The sequence below is a fragment of the Sorex fumeus genome, unplaced genomic scaffold (genome assembly GCF_029834395.1).
Source record: "Sorex fumeus unplaced genomic scaffold, SorFum_2.1 ptg000019l, whole genome shotgun sequence".
Lineage (NCBI taxonomy): Eukaryota > Metazoa > Chordata > Mammalia > Eulipotyphla > Soricidae > Sorex > Sorex fumeus.
This window is the reverse complement of record NW_026606076.1, coordinates 22,954,728-22,975,410: the sequence shown is the minus strand read 5'-3', so window position 1 is coordinate 22,975,410 and position 20,683 is coordinate 22,954,728. Positions and strand designations below refer to the sequence as shown.

At 47.7% G+C, this 20,683-nt stretch overlaps 2 protein-coding genes across 2 annotated transcripts in view; one reads left to right on the top strand and one right to left on the bottom strand.

Moving 5' to 3' along the window:
- The window catches only part of LOC130022018 (zinc finger protein 571-like), a 157,842-nt gene extending 153,124 nt beyond the window's left edge, over positions 1 to 4,718 (bottom strand). Inside the window, exon 1 of the mRNA XM_056112742.1 lies at positions 4,698 to 4,718. Within this exon, the coding sequence (XP_055968717.1) occupies positions 4,698 to 4,718 (21 nt within the window). The remainder of the gene's footprint in view (positions 1 to 4,697) is intronic.
- A 6,411-nt stretch (positions 4,719 to 11,129) lies between these two features.
- Positions 11,130 to 13,707, top strand: LOC130022017 (zinc finger protein 345-like; the record flags this gene model as incomplete). The annotated part of the gene is made up of 4 exons (XM_056112741.1): positions 11,130 to 11,156; positions 11,324 to 11,479; positions 11,648 to 12,079; positions 13,672 to 13,707. Coding segments are annotated over 4 exons (651 nt in total), but the record flags the coding sequence as incomplete, so codon positions are not given.
- Between the last annotated feature and the right edge of the window lie 6,976 nt (positions 13,708 to 20,683).

The window sequence follows — 20,683 nt, the reverse complement described above, 5'->3', positions numbered from 1 at the left end:
GAGTCTTAGTGATAAAGCAAGGTGGAAGGAATTAAATAAAATGTAAATAGGTGGGGACTATAGGATGGGAGATGCATGCTGAAAGTATACTCTAGACCAAACATGATTGCCACTCAGTGCCTCTGTTGCAAACCACAGCACCCAAAAGGAGAGAGAGAACAGAAGGGAATTCCCTGCCACAGAGGCAGGATGGGATGGGGGCTTGGGGGGTGGGAGGGATACTGGGATTAGTGGTGGTCGAGAATGGGCACTGGTGGAAGGATGGGTACTCGATCATTGTATAACTGAAACCCAGGCACAAAATTTTGTAAGGCTACAACTGTACCGCATTGTGTTTCACTAACAAAAATTAAAAAAAAAATAGGTCGGGACTGGAGTAATAGCACAGTGGTAGGGTGTTTGCCTTGCACGTGGCCGACCCGGTTTCAATTCCCAGCATCCCATATGGTGCCCTGAGCACCACCAAGGGTAATTCCTGAGTGCAAAGCCAGGAGTAACCCTTGTGCAATGTCAGGTGTGACCCAAAAAGCAATAAAAATATTAAATAAATAGGTATAAAAATTGCATTTTGCTGGGTCAAGGCACACCATAGTTTCATTTGTCGCTGTGACTCTGGCTTGGCTCAGACGTCCTGGTTTGTGGGGGATCATGGCAGAGATTAACCACGATGCTGTGGAGAACTTTTCGACTCGGATAGACAGCCAAACCTTCATTCTTCAGGCCCTTCTGTGTTACATTTCGTGGAGCCACATCCCGCTGTGCTGTCCATATTTGGTGTCCAGGTCAGCCGCGTGCACGGAAGCACTTTACTTGCTGTAGCATATATGCAGTCCTTGTATTCAGGTTTCCATTCGATTTACACAAACATTGTGGATAAATGCTTTGAGATTTTTACTTTGGAAGCAGTAAAATCCTAACAATCTAATATTCCCCAGATTGGTAAACACCATGTAGATAAGTGCAAAAGGCCAAGCCAGGCTGCAGACTGACCAGTGTGGTTTGCTGCCTGTTAGCCCCTCCTTTCTGGGGGTTGGTCTATATGCTCTGTTTTATATACTTTAGTTTTGGTCAAAACCTGACAGTTCTTAAGAGTTACTCCTGGTGGTTCCCATGCTACCATTGGGGAATGTCAGGGAATGAACTCAGGTTGACCGAGTTCAAGGCAGTTGCCCAACACTCTGCACGACCCTTCTGGCCATGTACTCTTTTTTATTTTTGGGGGTCATACCTGTGATTTATAGGGGTTTCTCCTGGCTCTGCAATCAGGAATTACTCCTGGTGGTGCTCAGGGGACCATATAGGATTCTCGGAATCAAACTCATGTCAGCTGCATACAAGGCAAACGCCCTACCTACTGTGCTCTCACTCCAGCCACTGGCCGCATACTCTTGGTTTGAAATCTTGTTTTTGAAACGGCCTCCTAGGGTTTTCCTTGTAGGCAAGTGTCCACTGCTCTTGTGTTGTTAAGGGGTAGAAGCCTTTGCTCCTGTTCCAGCGTCTCTCTGGCTCTCAGGGTTGTTACTAGATCAGTTCCTCTCTGCATCTGCAGGGCTGGCTACATAGTCACTGCTAATACAGGATTGGGGGACTTCTTCTTCCAGACCCCCACTTTGTTACCAGTCACTCTAGCCACCACCTCTTCACTCCTTTATGTGAGTTCATTCCACCTTCAGTACACTTTATTTTCTTTTCTTTTTGGGTCACACCCAGCGATGCTCAGGGGTTATTCCTGGCTCTGCACTATGAATTACTCCTGGCAGTGGTTGGGGGGGCCATAAAGGATGCCGGGGATTGAACCTGGGTCAGCTGCATGCAAGACTAATGTCCTGCCCACTGTGCTATTGCACTGGCCCAGCCAGCAGTACATATTTACCTGCATTGTTCTAGTGGTTTCCTGTGCACCTGGTGTCTGGTCCTTTAAGACCACTCACAGAGGTGCAAGTGACGTCACAGCAGAGTTTTAAGGTTCTTGCTTCAGACACTGGATCAGGTGTCTATTTGTCACATGGGTGAAGGGAGCAGTGTCTGTCCTGCGTTGAAGGGGGTCTGTGAGGGCTGCTTTTGTGGTAGGGCACAAGCAGCCTCCCATTAGCGCCTGGCACCTGCCCATCTCGTCACTGTGAGAGTAGGGGCGATGCCAGATTGGGGGCACTTTCGCGCTTTCTTCCAGTCATTCCTGTGGTGCAGGGGTGATGTTTTGGGGACGTGGAGCTTTGGTGAGTTATAGCAGGAGCTGTACCGGGGCACAGGGGTCGAGGGTGTCAGTGCGTGATCCTGGGGATCCATTGTGGCCAGAGTCTCCTCCAGCTCTGGAAATGGGCAGTAGCAGATGGGCATGGGGATGAGCACAGTGGTAACAGAGAGAGGAGGGGAAGCGGGGGCGGTCTCGACCCTCCCAACACTGAGCTTCGCTGGGCCCTGTCCTGGATCCTTTGGTTCGACATCGTTGCTGTAGAACTTCCAGATTCACTTCGAGGATGGGAGTGATAGCACCACGGTTAGGGCGTTTGCTTTGCATGTGGCCCACCCAAGTCTGATCTCCAAGCTCCACCAGGACGGATTCCTGAGCGCAGAGCCAGAAGTTTCTCCTCCATATCCCTGGTGGAGCCTCCAAAAAAATAAAAGACCTGTTCATTTTTGAGGGACAGGGTGGCAGCTCCCCAAGGCAAACGACCCTGTAGCCCTGGGTCACTGTTCAGTAGTAGCCTTGATGTCCAGGGCCATCCTGGGGATGCAGCCCTAGGGATGGTTGTGGCTTGCAAATAAAAATTTGCTTTTGGGCTATTTTTGGTTGAATTTTGGGCAGATCTGTGGAAGATTGAGGCTTACTCCAGGAACAGCACTATGGAATTATTTCTGTTGGTTCTTTAAGGTTAATATATTTCATATGTTTATTTAATACATTTCATATAGTTGATATAAATAAAATGATATATTTTAAATGTTTAATATAAGTAAAATATACACTTTCTATCCCTCTCGGAGAGCCCGGCAAGCTATAGAGAGTATCCTGCCTACACGACAGAGCCTGGCAAGCTCCCCATGGCATATTCAATATGCCAAAAACAGTAACAATAATGAGTCTCATTCCCCTGACCCTGAAAGAGCCTCCAATATGGCACCATTGGGAAGGATGAGTAAGGAGAGACTGCTAAAATCTCAAGGGTTGAATGGAGATGTTACTGGCGCCTGCTAGAGCAAATAGATGAACAATGGGATGACAGTGCTACAATGATACAGTGCTTTAGGGGTGATATGAGATTCCAAGGATTGATTTGGTTCAGCAAGGGAAGTGCCCCTCCCAGGTTACTGCCTTTCTGCCGCCACATTTCTTTTTCTAACATTAGAATTTCTGTATCCTAAAATCAAGTTGGGATGCAGCTTGACTCTTCACCTCTCCCTGATCAGGCTATCCCCAACTGTTATGCTGAGGTACTTAGAGTTGTTTTCAAGTAATGTAGCTTGTGCGGAGTGCATTTGATGGCCATGATTCATCTCCCAACCCTGGCCGATGAAGGGTGACAGAGGATCGAAGAAGGAAACAGGGTTCAGGCTGTTGTGATCTGTTAGATTTTAACCCAAAGTGTTTCCGTCTTCATCTGTGAATTGCTGGTTTTCCTCCTTCCAGAGAAGCTTACATCCTTCCTTGTTAACATGCCTAATTTAGTTCACGTTTACCTTTTCTCTATATTTTACCTCTCATTGTCTCAGTTCCCCAAGTCACTCTTGATTACTGATAAGCCATAACTTTGTGGTATTTCTCAACTTTGTATTTGTACTGCTTTGTAGTTGAAGTGCTGTGTATTTGTACCTGCTTTTTTATTTCCCCTGTAGTCTTTTTATATTTTACTATAGATCAGTGCTCTTCGATTAAACACAGAAAGACATCAGTCCAAGGCTTTGGGAGTTGATTGACTCTGAAATATATCTACTGCTGGGCATAATTTCTATGTCATACATACTTGACTTAGGCTTCAGTTGCTGTAGTTCCTAACGCCCCAAAAGGGGGTCCTGTCGTGGGAGTTGGATGGACCTGGAGAAAGTGGCAAAACTCCTCTGGCATTCAAATGGGACATTCTAGAAAGCAGAAATGCCTGGTCTTTATGCAAACTGTTACAGCTTAAGAGACAGGACCCCCATGGGGAAGGACAAGCTGAACTGGCCTGAGGGCTTAGTCTGGCCCTTTAAGGCTGCTTGCAGGACCGGAAGTGACATCAGAGTGGGGCCTTTGTGGTGCTTCTCTTCCTGGAAACGGGCTCAGGAGTCATTGTTCACGTGGCTAAAGGACAAACTAGGGTCCCAGGGAGGAAGCGAGACTCTGAAGGCCTATTTTGTCTTACTGCAGGTCAGGGGTGGCCTCCCGTGAGCGCCCCATGCCTCCACATCTCCACACTGAGCTGTGGGACCGCGCCAGCTCAAGGGGCCTCTTGCACCTGTTTTTCTTGTGTTCCCCGATATCCAGTGGTTCAAAGGTATGATGGGGTCTTTTGGGGAGCGCGGAGCTTTGGGAGGTTCGTAAGGGCTGTAGTGGGAGGCGGGGGTTGCAGGTGTGAGTGCATTATACTGGGGGGGGGGCTGCAGTGGCCAAGGTCACCTTCAGCTCTGTGTTGGGGCAGCCACGGGTGGGTGTGGGGCTGAGCACGGGAGTTGCAGGCCTTGGGGTGCAGGAGCTGCCGAGAGTGGGGCCTTAGCCTTACCGAACCTCCCAGCTGACCCATGTTGGGATCTTGCACCAGTTTCGCTGCTGTAGAATCTCCAGATTCACTTTGAGGTGCAGAGCCTCGCCCCCCCCCCCCCCCCAAAGACTTGATACCCTGTTGTCGTCCAGCTTTTTCACTGGCTGCCCTCGTGGATCAGGCCTGGGCGGTGGATCTGCAGGTGGCCAGGGTTTGCCAATGATAATTTCATTTTGGGGCTACTTTTGGCATGAGGAATGGGGGGCTTTGCATTCCTGGAGATATCCTAAAGGCTTGCTCTGGCTCTGGCCTCAGATATTATTCCTGGCAGTGCTCTGGGGGCCCTGGGGACCCAGAAGATTGATTAGTGCCAGCAACGCAAGCATGCTAACAGGTTTACTGTATGTCGGAATAGGAATATCTGCTTCCTCACATCAAGTTGCAAAGTCCTGCCCAGACTGCTGGCTATCGAGGTGAGTATTGGTGGTAAAGGTTGTGTCTGTGTGCGCTTGTGTGTTCGTGCACTGCTGGTAAAAGTGTATGTCTGTAGAATTTTTTAAAAAAATTATTTATTTGCTTTTTGGGTCACACCCAGCGATGCAAGGGGTTACTCCTGGTTCTCCTCTCAAGAATTACTCCTGCGGTGCTCAGGGGACCATATGGGATGCTGGGAATCGAACCCAGGTCTGCCACTTGCAAAGCAAACGCCCTACCCACTGTTCTACTTCTCCATCCCCCCCATAGTGCAGAATGTGGCTCTATCACCGGCGGGGGGAGGCAGCCCTTCTGCTGGCCAGATGCACAGGATTTCCTGGTCTCAGAGTCCCTCCCTGGCTGGGCCTGTGAGACCAAGGCAGGGCTGACTTTTCTCTCTTGTAGCCAAGTCCAGAACTTGTGTCGCGAAAGGCAGCACAGATGCCAACACATTTTGCTTCACCTGGGGAGAAAGAAACATCAGGCAGTGTTCCCCAGGCGGGTCTCTGAGCCAGTGCCCGAGGGTGTGGCTGGTCAGAACTTGGGGATTTTACTCCTGTCCAGTTCTCACAATTCTGACTTCTCCTCCAGGTCTCTGAACCTCTGGAAAAACAGGCAGGAGAAGATGATGAGGTGCCATCGGACACACCAACGCCAGGTAGGAGTGACAAAATGAGGTGAAGCAGTGACAGGAGCGTCAGGCTTGCCGGGCTGTCTGTCTCTGACTTGCTCAGGAAGGATCCTGCCGCCTTGTCAGAGCACCTGGCTATCTGCAGTATGAGGGCACATTTGTGTCAGTTTTGTTGTATTTGGCTTTTGGACCACAACAGCTCAAAGATTACTGGTGCTCAAGGATGACTTCTGACATGTCTCAGGGACCATATGGGGTTCTGGGCATCAAAGGCTGGTGTCTGGGTATTTCGTTTTGTTTTCAGAGCCACACGCAGTTATTCTGGGGTTTATACTCTTGTCTCTGCACTCTGGCATTGTACCTGGATTCTGGTGATTATACTCTTGTCTCTGCACTCTGGCATTGTACCTGGGACTGCTTAGGGGACCCTATGGGATGGCGGGGATCACCAGCCCTACCAACTATCCCCATCCCACTGTCCTGTTACACAGTCATGCTGCTTTGTTTCTTTTCGTATTTAGTTTTGCGACAGGGGAGATGCTCAGGGCTTCCTCTTGGCTCTGTGCCTGATGTGCATCATGGGTCCCCGGGTGTGCTACACCTGTTTGTGCGCTTGCAGCTCAAGTGACTGTGGGATACAAGGGGTGTATGTTTAGTGTTTTGACCTGAAAGCAGGGTCACTCATTTGGTTCCCAGTGATTGTGTGCTCAGTTTTTACTCGCTGCAGTGCTCATAGGAGCAGTGGTGGAATTCCCTGACATCAGGAGCAAGTCTGCCACCTTCAGGAACCTTCTAGTAGAGCATCCTCACATTTTCATAGATGCAGCTGTCTTTGAAGTTGGGACCCGTTTGCCAGTAGTTCAGATGGAGGCTGGTTCCTCCCGAGGGGACAGACCGTGAGCCCCTCCAGGGCCCTGGGGTCCTGACCTCACAGTCCAGGGAACAGGGTGGGGTCAGACCCTGACTCCTGCCCCCTTTTTATGCCAGTTCAGGACACGGTGACCTTCCCCGACGTGGCCGTGCTCTTCACCCCAGAGGAGTGGGCGTGCTTGGATGCTTCTCAAAGAAAGCTCTACAAGGATGTGATGCTGGAGAACTACCAGCACCTGTGGGCCATTGGTGAGAGCAGTGCGGGGCCGACCTTGTCTGGACATACCCATGTGGGCTCCCTGTGCCGGGCTGTGACTGTGTGTCCAACAGTAGCTGTGACTGTCCTGGGGAGGACAGCCATGCAGTAGCTGTTTCTCTAGCTCCTTCCCTGGTTTTCTTGTTGGTGCCCACCTGGCGATGCTCAGGGCTTACTCTAAGCTCTTCCATAGGAATCACTCTCTGTGGGTTTGCATGAATCTGCAGTTCTGGCTTTCAACCTAGGTTAGCCCCATGCATGGCAAGCTCCCCACGTGTTGTAACCGTCGCTCAGGTCTCTCTAAAAAGTTCCTGGTTCCTGCCAATGCTGAGTTCTCTGATCACTTCTTGTACTACATATAATTTCTAGTATTTGTTTTGGTTTTGTTTTTCTTTGGGGCACAACCTAATCCTCTTGTCTCTGTGCTGAGGGATCACTCCCAGGGGTTCTCAGGGGCCATGGGATTCTGAGGATTGAACACACTTGGCAGCTTAAAAGGTTGCTGTCTTAATCCCGGTACTATTGCATCAGGCCCACAATTTCAGTTTGTGGTAGGGTGTTTGCCTTGCACGCAGCAAACATGGCCGACCCGAGTTCGATTCCTCCGCCCTTCTCGGAGATTCCGGCAAGCTGCCGAGAGTATCTCGCCCACATGGCAGAGCCTGGCAAGCTCCCCGTGACGTATTCGATATGCCAAACACAGTAACAACAAAGTCTCCAAAGGAGACATTACTGGGCCCACTCGAGCAAATCGATGATCAACGGGAGGGCCTTTACCTTTTCATTTTTATTTGTATTATTTTATTTTTATTTTTTACAATTTTTATTAGTGAAACACCATGAGGAACAGTTGTAGACTTAAAAAAATTTTGTGCTTAGCTTTCAGTTATACAGTGATTGAGTACCCATCCCTCCAACAATGCCCATTCTTCACCACCCCTAATCCCAGTGTCCCTCCCACCCCCCACCCCCTGCCCAACCTGCCTCTGTGGCAGGGCATTCCCTTTTATTTTGTTTTGATTTGGTTTGGGGTTATACTTACAAATACTTAGGGATTATTTCTGGCTGAATATTCAGTTATTCATCCTGGTTGTGGTCCGGGACATTGTGTGCTGCTGGGAATCAATCCTGAACGTGTGTGTATTGTCTGTTTCCTGCCTGCTGTAATATTGCTCCCAACATAGCTCATTTATTTCTTAGGGTCTCACCCCATCTGTTGTTGCTCTATTTCAGTGCTCGTGGTCACTTCCGGTGGTTCTTGGTTCATCAGGAGTCAGGATTTGCCTCTTGATTATGCAGTCAGGGTTCACATCTGATGGCTTGAGAGACCCTACTGAATGTCAGGATCGAACTTTAATTGACCTTGAGGAAGGCCCATTCCTGACCTGCTGTGCTGTCTGTCTGCTTCCTTTTATATGTTTATTTTTAAAACCAATTTGGGGCTTTCGTCATCTTTGGCCATGTTTGGATTTGGTAATCTTTGGGGCTTACTACACTGAGGCATCAGTTCACGCAGGCTCAGTACATTGCACGTGATGCCAAGCCAAGAGTGACAGTTTCTTGTCTTGCAAGTTCTGGACATGTGTTTTATTCTCTCCATCCCAGGTGATCCTCAAGCAACATAAAAGTTGATTTCTGAGTACACAATGAGCGAGAGGCCTTGAACATCCCCAGCTGAGGATCCCAAACTAGAGAAAAACTAGAGAAAAAAATACTATGTATTGTGCTGTGATCAAATCCCTGTTGGCCCTTTAAGACCCAGGCTATACTATTTGTCGTGTTTTCTGGGGCCTCATATTAAACTCTTAAATTAAGTCCTGAATCTTAGCTCTTGGATAACTCCAAATCTGGATCATTTTAGAAGTGCAGATTCTGTTCATGCCTTTCCAGTAATTGACTCAATTTTTATAGGGACACATGGGGTTTTCTTGTCATGTTTTCCTTGTCACTAATCCATGCTCCATCTCTGTGAGGTTCAGGGTATTCTGGGGTGAAGCCTGCAGTGATCATCTGGCTGGAAGGAGGAACCCTGAAGCTGGGGAGGAGAGGCATGTGTGCAGGTGAGTGTCTGAGAACCCTCCCTGGCTCAGGCCCTGGGCAGTGTGTGGGTGCCCTGAGCACATGTGAAATGCGCTGTTGACCCTGATATCCTTGGGTTCCTGGATCCAGGCATCTGTGCTGCATTCACGCTGCCCTTCGCTCCCACGAATTGTCACAGAATAATCTTTTGCTATACTTTCTTGGCTTTGACAGTATTTTTCCTCTTCTGGCAGTCCATGAAATTCTCACTTCTTGGTCCCCCTGTCTTTCCCTTACCAGCCTGTCTGTACAGCCTATAATGTCGCTGTATCTTGAAATTTTTTTTTGCCTTTTTGTTTAGTTAATAAGTGAAGCCATAATGAAGCTGTTTTGGCTCTGAGTGATAGTAATGCAGGAAATACGCTTGTCCTGCACACTGTCCACCTGGTTCAATAACCAGCATCCCATATAGTTCCCTGAGCATCACTGCGTATGTTCAACAAACAAAAAAGAAAAAAATATATCTTTTGGGATTGCCAAACTTTTCACAGCAATCCTCCCCGGGACCTTCCCTGTTCTGTGGGATACTTTGGACTGTGAGTACCATAGAGATATCCTGAAGCTGTACTGCCTGGTTAAGGATGTTTCATTCGAAGAGTTCTTACATTGTATATTGTGTTTGGTTTCAGAACTCAAAGCACGGCTTCAGGATTTGGGAACTCAGTTAGTCAGTATGAGTGAGTTGCTAAGATTTGCAAGTTTGGAAATAATATTATAATCACAATCACAGTCACAACCATCCTGTTATTCGTCGATTGCATCGAGCAGGCCCCAGTAACGTCTCCTTCGTCCTAGCCCTGAGATTTTTTTAAAAAGTGCCATATTAAAGGATCTTTCAGAGTTAGGAGAATGAGACCCTTCATTGTTACTGGTATTTGGCATATTGTGTACACGCACGGGGAGTTTGCCAGACTCTGCCGTGTGAGCTGGTTACATTCGGTAGCCTGACAGTTTGTCCAAAGTAGGAATGAGATAATATGATGTCATTATTATGATACTAATTATTAGTATTATACTACTAACGGAAAATGTCAGTGGACCAGCATGTTACTTTTAAAGTGCAGGGCCAGGAATGGCCGGAAGGAAATTCATAGTATGATGCTTGAGGTCCAGGACCCTTATGTTCACTGGGTGCTGACATCTCTGCTCAAAACCTAAAAAAATTGTAATATGTTTCATGTAAATGCCGTGCTTTTTCATTTGATTTAACAAATTAATGGCCCCACATTCATCAATTTTCCATGTGTGTCTTACAGAAACATTAGGTTAGTCCATGGTAATGCCATCCACCGGTAGGGAATTGCATTGGTGTGGTACAAATGTTAGAAACCAATCTGCAGGTATCAATTTCATGTAACATGGAGACTCTTAAGGAATAGAACGATAATTGGAATCTTCTGCTGTTCTACAGGGAAGCAGCCAGCCCGAGTGGAATGTCTTTGACCCTTCACACTGTGAAAAAGTCTCGAGTGTGCATTTGTGCCCTCAGCCACACGGGGATGCCAAGGCAGGCAGGATAGCCTCTGAGGGTGATCAGAATGGAGAGAGCAACCTCACTCTGAAGAATCCCTCCCGTGGGAAAAGGTTCACACAGTCTTTTATTCTCAGACCATGGACACAAACCGCAACATTGGGGCAGACCCTAGAATATGGGAGAGAAGCACTGTTTATAGTGAGTCCTTCACACCGAAAGGCCCACAAGCAGTGTCACCATGGATTGACGCTGTCCAAGAGTAAGGAATATGGGGGAGCTTCCCCATGTTCCCAGGACCATGATGTTCCCTTACAAACCCACAGTGGAGAGAATCCCCAGGAGTGTCAGCAGCAAGATCGTGGTTTGAATCCGGCATTACCGCAATGTGATGACATGAACATCCACAAAGGAGGGAAACCGCATACATGTAAGGACTGTGCGAAGACCTTCACTCGACCCTCAGACCTCTTAAAACATTGTAGAATCCATACTGGAAAGAAAGCATATGTGTGTGAGCAATGTGGGAAGGTCTTTGGTTATTCCTCACACCTTTCTAAACACAGGAAAATTCATACTGGAGAGAAACCTCATAAATATAAGGCACGTGGAAAGGCCTTCACTCGATCCTCAACCCTCACCGGGCATATGAAAACTCATACTGAAGAGAGGCCTTATATATGTAAGGAGTGTGGGAAGGCGTTTACTTATTCCTCAAACCTTAGTCGGCATATAAGAATTCACAAAGGAGAGCAGCCTTATGGATATAAGCTATGTGGAAAGGCCTTCTAGTGTCCTCAACCCTTTCTCGGCATATGAGAATTCACAATGGAGAGAAGCCTTATGGATGCAAGGTATGTGGAAAGGCCTTTGTTAATTCCTCAAGACTTACCTACCATATGAGAATTCACACTGGAGAGAGACCATTTGTTTGTAATGAATGTGGGAAGGCCTTTGTTGTATCCTCAGGCCTTACTCGACATATGAGAATTCACAATGGAGAGAAGCCTTATGGATGTAAGGTATGTGGAAAGACCTTTGTGGAATCCGCAAATCTCATTCAACATATGCGAAAGCACACTGGAGAGAAGCCTTACGGGTGTAAGGTATGTGGAAAGGCCTTTGTTGAATCCTCAAGCTTTACTCGTCATATGGGAAATCACACTAGAGAGAGACCATATGTTTGTAAGGAATGTGGGAAGGCCTTTGTTGTATCCTCAGGCCTTACTCGACATATGAGAATTCACAATGGAGAGAAGCCTTATGGATGCAAGATATGTGGAAAGGCCTTTGTTAATTCCTCAAGACTTACCTACCATATGAGAATTCACACTGGAGAGAGACCATATGTTTGTAAGGAATGTGGGAAGGCCTTTGTTGTATCCTCAGGCCTTACTCGATATATGAGAATTCACAATGGAGAGAAGCCTTATGGATGTAAGGTATGTGGAAAGACCTTTGTGGAATCCGCAAACCTCATTCGGCATATGCGAAAGCACACTGGAGAGAAGTCTTATGGGTGTAAGGTATGTGGAAAGGCCTTTGTTGAATCCTCAAGCTTTACTCGTCATATGGGAAATCACACTGGAGAGAGACCATATGTTTGTAAGGAATGTGGGAAGGCCTTTGTTGTATCCTCAGGCCTTACTCGACATATGAAAATTCACAATGGAGAGAAGCCTTATGGATGTAAGGTATGTGGAAAGGCCTTTGTGGAATCCGCACGCCTTATTCGGCATATGCGAAAGCACACTGGAGAGAGACCTTATGTTTGTAAGGAGTGTGGGAAGGCCTTTGTTTCTGCCTCAAATCGTAATTGTCATGTGAGAATTCACACCGGAGAGAGACCATTTGTTTGTAAGGAATGTGGGAGGGCCTTCCGTCTGGCCTCCGACCTATATGTACATAGGGCAGTTCACACTGGGGTGAGATCTTATATATGTCAAGAATGTGGGAAGGCCTTTGTGTTTCATTCTGGTCTTAGGAAACATCGTAAAATTCATATTAAATAACTCAATGCCATAATAACAATTGTTAATGTCAAAACAGGCCCCTTTGGGAAAGTGTCTTTTCTTTGTACCGTGGGATGCTGTGCTACAAAAGTGCAGCCAGGACGGAAATAATCCCTTAGTGTGTAACAAACTTTCTGTGATGTCAGTCTATAAGGGAAAGTCTATGCCAAGGACCTCGAATTTGAACTTGATGTTAACATGTACTTTTCACATTTCTTGTGAAAGCTAAGAGGAATGTGAATAAAAATGCAAAATAAATCCCCTTTGCTTAGGGCTGTCAAGGTCAAGAGTGGCCGAGATTAGTACCAGGAATTTTGCTGCATGGCTTGGAGGCCAGCCACACATGCTAGGGGAAAAGGCAGCCCAGGCAGAGAAGGGAGCGCCAAATAATGGGTGTTGGGAGGATCGTCCCAGGATGGGAGAAGCATGCTGAAAGTAGACTATAGACCAAACATGATTGCCACTCAATGCCTCTTTTGCAAACCACAATACCCAAAAGGAGAGAGAGAACAAAAGAGAATGCCCATACACAGAGGCAGGGTGGGATATGAGGAGATGGGGGTGGGAGGGATACAGGGATCCGTGGTGGTGGGAAATGGGCACTGGTTGAGGGATGGTATTTCGTCATTGTATACTTGAAACCCAAGCACAAAAATTTGTAAGTCTACTACTGTACCTCATGCTGTCTCACTAATTAAAATTTTAAAAAAATGAATAGAAAGGCAAAAATCAGTTCGCTCAGGGCTGTCAAGGCTCACCACTGTCTTATGATTTGTTGTGACTCTGGCTTGACATTTTTTTTTGCTTTTTGGTTCACACCCAGCGATGCTCTGGGGTTACTCCTGCCTCCAAATCAGTAGTTACTCCTGGCGGTTCCTGATGACCATATTGGATAGCAGGGATTGAAACTGAGTTGCCCCGTGCAAGGAAAAAGCTCTCCCCTCTGGACTATTGCTCCAGACCCTGTGACTTGACTTTGAGGCCCTGGGTTTGGGGGATTATGGCAGAAAACCGGCCACACCTTCATTCTTCAGGGCCTCTTGATTCATGTTCTTTGAAGCCACACCCAGCTGAGTCCTACTCATCGCTCTCAGCTCAGTCATCCATACCTGGGGGACTCGGGATCATTATTGGGTACTGTGGTTTGAATCCAGGTGGGCTGTGTCACCACCTTCTTCCCCCATGTCATTTCTGCCTCCCAGGTGTTCAGGTACTGGTTAGCGTTGTATCAGTATTAAGGATAAATGTTTCAGAAAGTGTTATCTTAGTTAAATGGCCCTGGCAATGTTCTTTAGTGGAGTGCCATGAAGGCGGTTTTTTTTTTTTAATTTTAAGCTTTGTTTTTCCAGTCTTGGGGGGTCATACTCAGGGATTACTCCTGGTGGTGCTCTGGGAACCCTGTTAAAGCTGGTGCAAGCCAAAGTCATATCTGTTGTACCTATTCTTTGGCCCCTATTGGAAACAGTTTAAATCATTACTGTGTTTAGAAAGATATACGAAATGATGGAAGGGGCCTCTTGAATCAAATGTCTGACAAGTGCTGGGAATATGGGTCAACTCCCCACAAACCAACAGGCCATTCTGTTTACTTGTGATTTTTCACAAGGTTGGTCGTGTTCCCCAAGAGTTCAATAATAATACAGAAAAAAAGTAAGTGTTATATTTAGAATTAGCAATTAGTCACTGCTATCACCGCATCTTGATTACTTCCCCAAGATACTCAGTATCCGGTGAATTGTAGCAACCTTCCTGTTTTACCTTGAATCAACCCAGCTGCGTTTTCCCTGATGGACTGTGTGTCAGAGCATTGGGTCATTGTTTGAACAGTACAGGATCAGGGGTCTTCGTATCCCCAGCCTCCCACTGTGTTGCCTACCACTCTCCACAGCTGACTCTCCACACCTTTGTTCCGTCCATCCCCCTTGAAGCACACATTCACCTGGGCGGGCAAAAAGGGTCTCTGCATCTGGACCAGGGCCCTTTAAGGCTCAAGTTCCGGCAGCAGTGGAAGTGGCGTCCCAGGCCAGGGACCGTTGGATATTTTTTCTCTTCCCATTGTGGTTGCCTGACTCAGGCCGCTATTGGTCTCATGGTAGAGGAGGAAATGGCGGCCCTTCTCGGAAAGTGGACTGTGAAGACCTATTTTTGTCAGGACGCGAGTGGCGGTTCGTGAGCGCCCAGTCCCTCCCATTCTCTGCCCTGAAAGAGCCGGGGCACTCCAGCTTGAGGGGCAGGCCCTTTTGTGCTTGTTCACTGCTCGCATGTTCTCAGTCATAGACTGTTGACTGGACAGTGTTCTCTGATGTTCCTACGAGCCTTTGCTCCTGTTCCACCATTTCTCCAGCACTCTGGGCTACTGCTAGGCCAATACCTCTCTGCTCTTGTTCTGGCTTGGAGTCACTGCTTTCATCCTACCTTGATTGATTATTTCCTGGAGAAACTCATTGTCCCATGCACCACCTGCTCTCTATTGCCTGTTTTACTTTGCGATTTTCATGATGCACTTTGTGTGAGAGTATTGGCTCATTGTTTCCCCAGTACGAGACCAGGGGATTCTTACCCATCACTAGCCCTCCACTGTGAGGCTGTAGGCCAGTACAGGAGCTGCCTCTCCACCCCTTTGTGTGTGTGAATCGGTCCCCCTTTCACGACAGATTCTCCTGGTTTGGCATAATGGTTCTCTCCACATCTGGAGTCTGGCTCTTTAAGGCTGCTTGCGGAAACAGAGTGACATCACAGGAAGCCCTCCCTGGTGCTTCTATTCCTGGAAACTGGGTCAGTGTCATTGTTCATGTGGGTAAAGGACAGAGTCGGGCCCCTGTGAGGAAGTGGGACTCTGGAGGCTGACTCTTTGGCAGAACAGGGGTGATCTCCTGTGAGCGGCTGGCGGTTCCCCGTCTCCACACTGAGCTGTGGCTCCTTGTCAGCTGGGGGCACTTTTGCACTTGTTTTTCACTTATCCCTGATATCAGGTGATTCCTGAGGCGAGGCGGATCTCTGACAGGGTGCAGGGGAGGAGGATGTGAGTGAATGATCCTGGGTCAGGATCGCCTACAGCTCTGTGATGGAGCATCGGAGTGTGGGTACTGGGCTGAGCACAGGGGCTGTGGGTATTACGGGTGAGGGACCTGCGAAGGGCAAGGGCTTAGCCATCCTGACATTCAGCTGACCTACATTGGGACCTTGACCCCAGTCTCACTGCTGTAAAATCTCCAGATTCACTTTGGGCAGAGTTGCAGCTCCTGCAATTGTAAGAGATCCTATTACCCTCCGGCTTTTTCAATGGCTTCCGTGGTATGATGGGGCCACCTGGAGCAGTGGATCTGAAGGTGACTGGGGTTTTAGTTTCCTTTGGGGGTTATTTTTGGTGTGGGGAATTGGGGGATCTACATGTGTGAAGATACCCTGAGGGCTTACTCTGACTCCTGGCTCAAGTATTTTGCCTGGAGTACTCTGGGGGCCATAGGGATGCATAGGGATGCAGGGGATTGACTGGTGTCAACAAGCAAACATCCTATTAGTTTTAGAGTCTGGCGGAACAGGAATTTCTGCTTCTTCACATCACGTTGCAAAGCCCTGTGTATACCTATATCTATTTAGGTGAGTACCTGGGGTAAAGGGTGTGTGTGTGTGTGTGTGTGTGTGTGTGTGTGTGTGTATGTGTATAAAGTGGTTTTTTTAAGAGGACAAGGGCTGTCTCCGTGATAGAGCCACTATTCTGGGCTATGGTTGTGCGGGGCAGCCCTGCTGCCAGCCTGCAGGGGGCGCTGATGCACATGATCTGCCATCCAAGTCAGTGCCTGGCTGTGCCTGTGAGAACCTTCTTTGGGACCCAGGGAGAAGTCCTCAGGCCAAGGCAGGGCTGAGTTTTCTCCCTTGTAACCAAACACAGAGCTTGTGTTGTGAAAGGCAGCACAGATGCCAACCCATTTTGCCTCCCCTGATAGACTCAAGCATTAGGCAGTGTCCTCTAGGTGTGTCTGTGAGCCAGTGCCCTGGTCAGGCCTGGGGGTTGTGCTCCTCTCCAGTGCTCACTGCTCTGACTCTTCTTCCAGGTCTCTGATCCTCAAAAAAATCAGTCAGGACTACATGGTGACATGCCATCGGATATCCCATCTCTAGGTAGGAAGAGAGTGACAAGATAAGGTGATGCAGAGACAGGAGCGCTCAGTCGTCTTGGGCCAAATGTCTCTGAGTTGTTTAAGGAAGGATCCTGTATTGTGCCTCCTTGGTGGAGGGCCCGATACTTTCCTTATGAGGCTATGTTTATTTCAGTTGTATTGTATTTGGCTTTTGAACCACACCCAACGTAAAGAGTTCTCATACCTTAGTGCTTAAGGATGACCCCTGACATGTCTCAGGGACCATATGGGATGCTGGGGGATGAAGACTTGCGTCTGGGTATTTTGTTTTGTTTGGAGGGCTACACCCAGTGATTCTAGGGATTATTCTTGGTTCTGAACTGTGGCGTTGCACCTGGCAGTGCTTGGGGGACCATATGGGAAGATTGGGTTCACAGCCCGGCCTTCTGTTCTATTACTTCATCCTGCTAATTTATTTTCTTTCCTGTTTATTTTTCTGCCACAGTGGAGGTGCACAGGCCTTGTTTTCTCTGTGCTCTGGATTCCCACCTGATGCACATCACAGGTCCCCCAAGTGTGCTGGCCCGTTTTCACCCTGTCAATTGCAGTGACTAGGATCCCAGGACATGTGTTTCCCCTATTTTGTCCTTTCTGATCTGACGAGCGTTGCCTGCTTGGTCACACAGTCCCGCATTCAGTCGCTTCTCTGTTTGCAGTTCTGGGCACACGCCGTCTTTTGAGTCCCACCCAGAAATACTCAGGGATTATTCCTGGTGGTGCTCTGGGAGCCTGTTAAAGGTAAAGCAAGAGGAATGTCCTCCCTACTCTCCTACCTCTTTGGCCCCTACGGGAAACTGTTTAAATGAACTTTACTGTGTGTAGAAAGACATTTGAAAGGATAGAAGGGGCCCCTTGATTCAAATGTCTGACAAATGTTGGGAATATGGTTCAGTTCCCCACATCCCAGCACTCCCCAGGCTCCTCACATCCCAGCCCGCCCTTCCATTTACCTGTGATTACTCACAAGGTTCGTCAAGTTCTTGGATTCCACCCGTGAGTTCAATAATATCAGAGAAAAAGAATAAGCATTGTATTTGGAATTAGCAAATTTCCATCAATCTAGTAGTCACCAGAATGTTAAAAAGGATTCAGATCTGTTTAAAGGCCAAAAAAGGCTCCAAAGTAGGGTCAGAAAATATACTCTAGGTTTTTATGTGTACAGGCTGGAGCGATAGCACAGTGGTAGGGCGTTTGCATTGCACGCAGCCAACATGGCCGACCCGAGTTCGATTCCTCCGCCCCTCTCGGAGAGCCCAGCAAGCTACTGAGAGTATCTCGCCCGCACGGCAGAGCCTGGCAAGCTCCCCTGACGTATTCGATATGCCAGACACAGTAACAACAAAAGTCTACAATGGAGACGTTACTGGGCCCGCTCGAGCAAATCGATGATCAACGGGAGGGCCTTTACTTACTTACTTACTTTTATGTGTCCATACATGTATATAGATATAAATTTGATATATATATATAATTTATATGATTTTATTATGTATAATACATATACTTCATATATTATATATGCATATTTTAAAACAACTGTCCTCCCATTGTTCATCCGTTCTGCTAGAGCGGGCCCAGTAACATCTCCATTTTGAGACTTCTTGTTACTGTGTTTGGCATACCGAATATGCCATGGGTAGCTTGCCAGGCTTTGCTGTGCAGACGAGATACTCTCGGTAGCTTGCCAGGCTATCCAAGAGGGGCGGAGGAATCGAACCCGGCTTGGCCGGACTGGCTGCGTGCAAGGCAAATGCCCTACTGCTGTGCTATCACTCCATATATATGTATGTATGTTTGTTGGTGGTACACACCTGGCAGTGTGCAGGGTTTACTCCTGGATTTTACTTTGATGGTGCTCAGGGGACCATTTGAAATTCTGAAAATTGAACTCAGATTGACCATATACAAGGCAACCGTCCACCCCACTGTACTACCCCTCTTGTTCATATTCTGGATTTGAAATTGGGTTTCTCAAACTGCATCCGGTGTTTTTTCTTGTAGGCAAGAGTCCACTGGTCAGGCGTTTTCAACAGATAGCGTGTTGGCTGGACAGTGCTCTTTGATGGTCTTACGAGGCTTTTCCCCTTTCCAGTGTCTGTTCAGCTGTCTGTGCTGGTGCTAGGCCAGTTCTTCTCTGCATCACCAGGGTTGGCTTCAGAGTCACTGCTTCACCCATTCTTGATTACTTCCTCACGAAACTCAATGTCAGGTGCCATGTACCAGCATGCCTGTTTGACCTTGAATCAACCCACATGTGTTTTTCCTGATGAACTGTGTGTGAGAGCATTGTTTCAATGGTTGACTAACCAGTACAGGATCAGGGCTCTTGTCTTTACCCCCAGCACCCCACTGTGTGACGCACCACTCCTACAGCTGCCTCTCCACTACTTTATGCAGTCCAGCCACCTAAAAGCACCAATTCACCTGGATGGGCACAGAGGGTCTCTCTGCATCTGGACCATAGCCCTTTAAGGATCCTGGTGGGTGTGGAAGTGATGTCACAGAACTGGTAGTTTCAGCATCCTTTCTATTCTAGTTGTGGTTGCCTGGTTCAGGCTACCATTGGTCTCGTGGGTAGAGGAGGAATTGATGGCTCTTTTGACAGGGGGACTGTGGAGGCCGATTTTGTGGCAGGACAGAGGCGGCCTCCCAGTCTCCTGCACTGTGAGTGGCAGAGCTGGGGTACCTGGAGGCACGATTTCGCGCTTCTTTTTCACTCGTTCCTGATATCCAGGCGGTTCCTGATGTATGGCAAAGGCTTTAGGGGGACCCATGGTCTTTGGGCAGTGGAGTGGGGGCTGTGCCGGGGTGCAGAGTTCGGACGTGTGAGCAAGTGATCATGGGAGGTTCCCCATAGCTAGGATTGCCTCCAGGTCCGGGAAGGGTCAGAAGTTGTTAGGTGCAGGGCTGAGAGACCTGCACAGGGCGGGGCTTAGCCCTCTCAAACCTGACAGCAGTGGCCTGTGCTTGGCTGTTTCCAGAGCCTTTGGCCCTGGCATCACTAGTATAGAACCTTAAGATTTACCTTAATGGGTAGGGCCCCAAACCCCCTTCAGCAGGAGACCCAGTTCTTCTCTGTTCTTTGATTGACTGTTGTAATGGGAAAAGGCCACCCAGTGGCTCATTCCCTCTGGGTGGGTGAAATTTGCAAGTGAAACTTTTTTTTTTCTTTTTGGGTCACACGTGGCAATGCTCAGGGGTTACTCCTGGCTCTGCACTCAGGATTTACTCCTGGCGGTGCTCAGGGGACCATATGGGATGCTGGGAATCAAACCCGGGTTGGCCGCTCCTAAGGCAAATGCCTACCCGCTGTGTTATCTCTCCAGTCCCATGTGTCTTTTTTTTTAAAGAGAAACTGTTGATTTATGGGGTGTGTGGTGTTGTTGTGGTGTTGCTCGGGGTCACTCCTGATGCTGTGGAAATAATTCACTTAGAAAGTGCTAGAGCAATAGTACAGCCAGTAGGGTGCTTGTCTTGTAAGCGGCCAACTCAGGTTCGATCTATGTCTGTTATTTCACATAGTCCCTGAGCCCCAGTAGGACTGAGCCCTGATCCCAAAGCTGCAATAACCCCTGAGCACTGCCAGTTGTGGTCCAAAATTGAAACACATGGACACACACAGACATACACACACATACGATGTGAGAACAATGAAAGAGATTACTAGTATTTAAGAGAAAATATGGATTTCTGCAGCATAGAAAAAAACAGAAAAGGGGGCTTAAGGACCCGCTTTCAATGTTTCACTCTAGAATTTGTCTTTACACATGATTGTTGGATATCAACCCTGAGTGTTTTAGCCTTGATCAGTGAATTGCCAACTTTTCTTCCCCTCAGAGAAGGTTACAGTACTCTTATGAGCACTCCCAACCCCCCGAGTTTAACTTATACAGTCAAACATTCTGGTGACTCTGGTCTTTGTATCTGTAGTCAATTTATTTGCATTTCTCTTTCCCCTCTCACCTATATAATCTATAATCTATGACTATAGAGCAATGTTCTTTGCTTCACAAAGGAAAAAAGTTAATATGAAGTGCTTAATATTTAAGGGTTAATTGACTTTAAAATATAT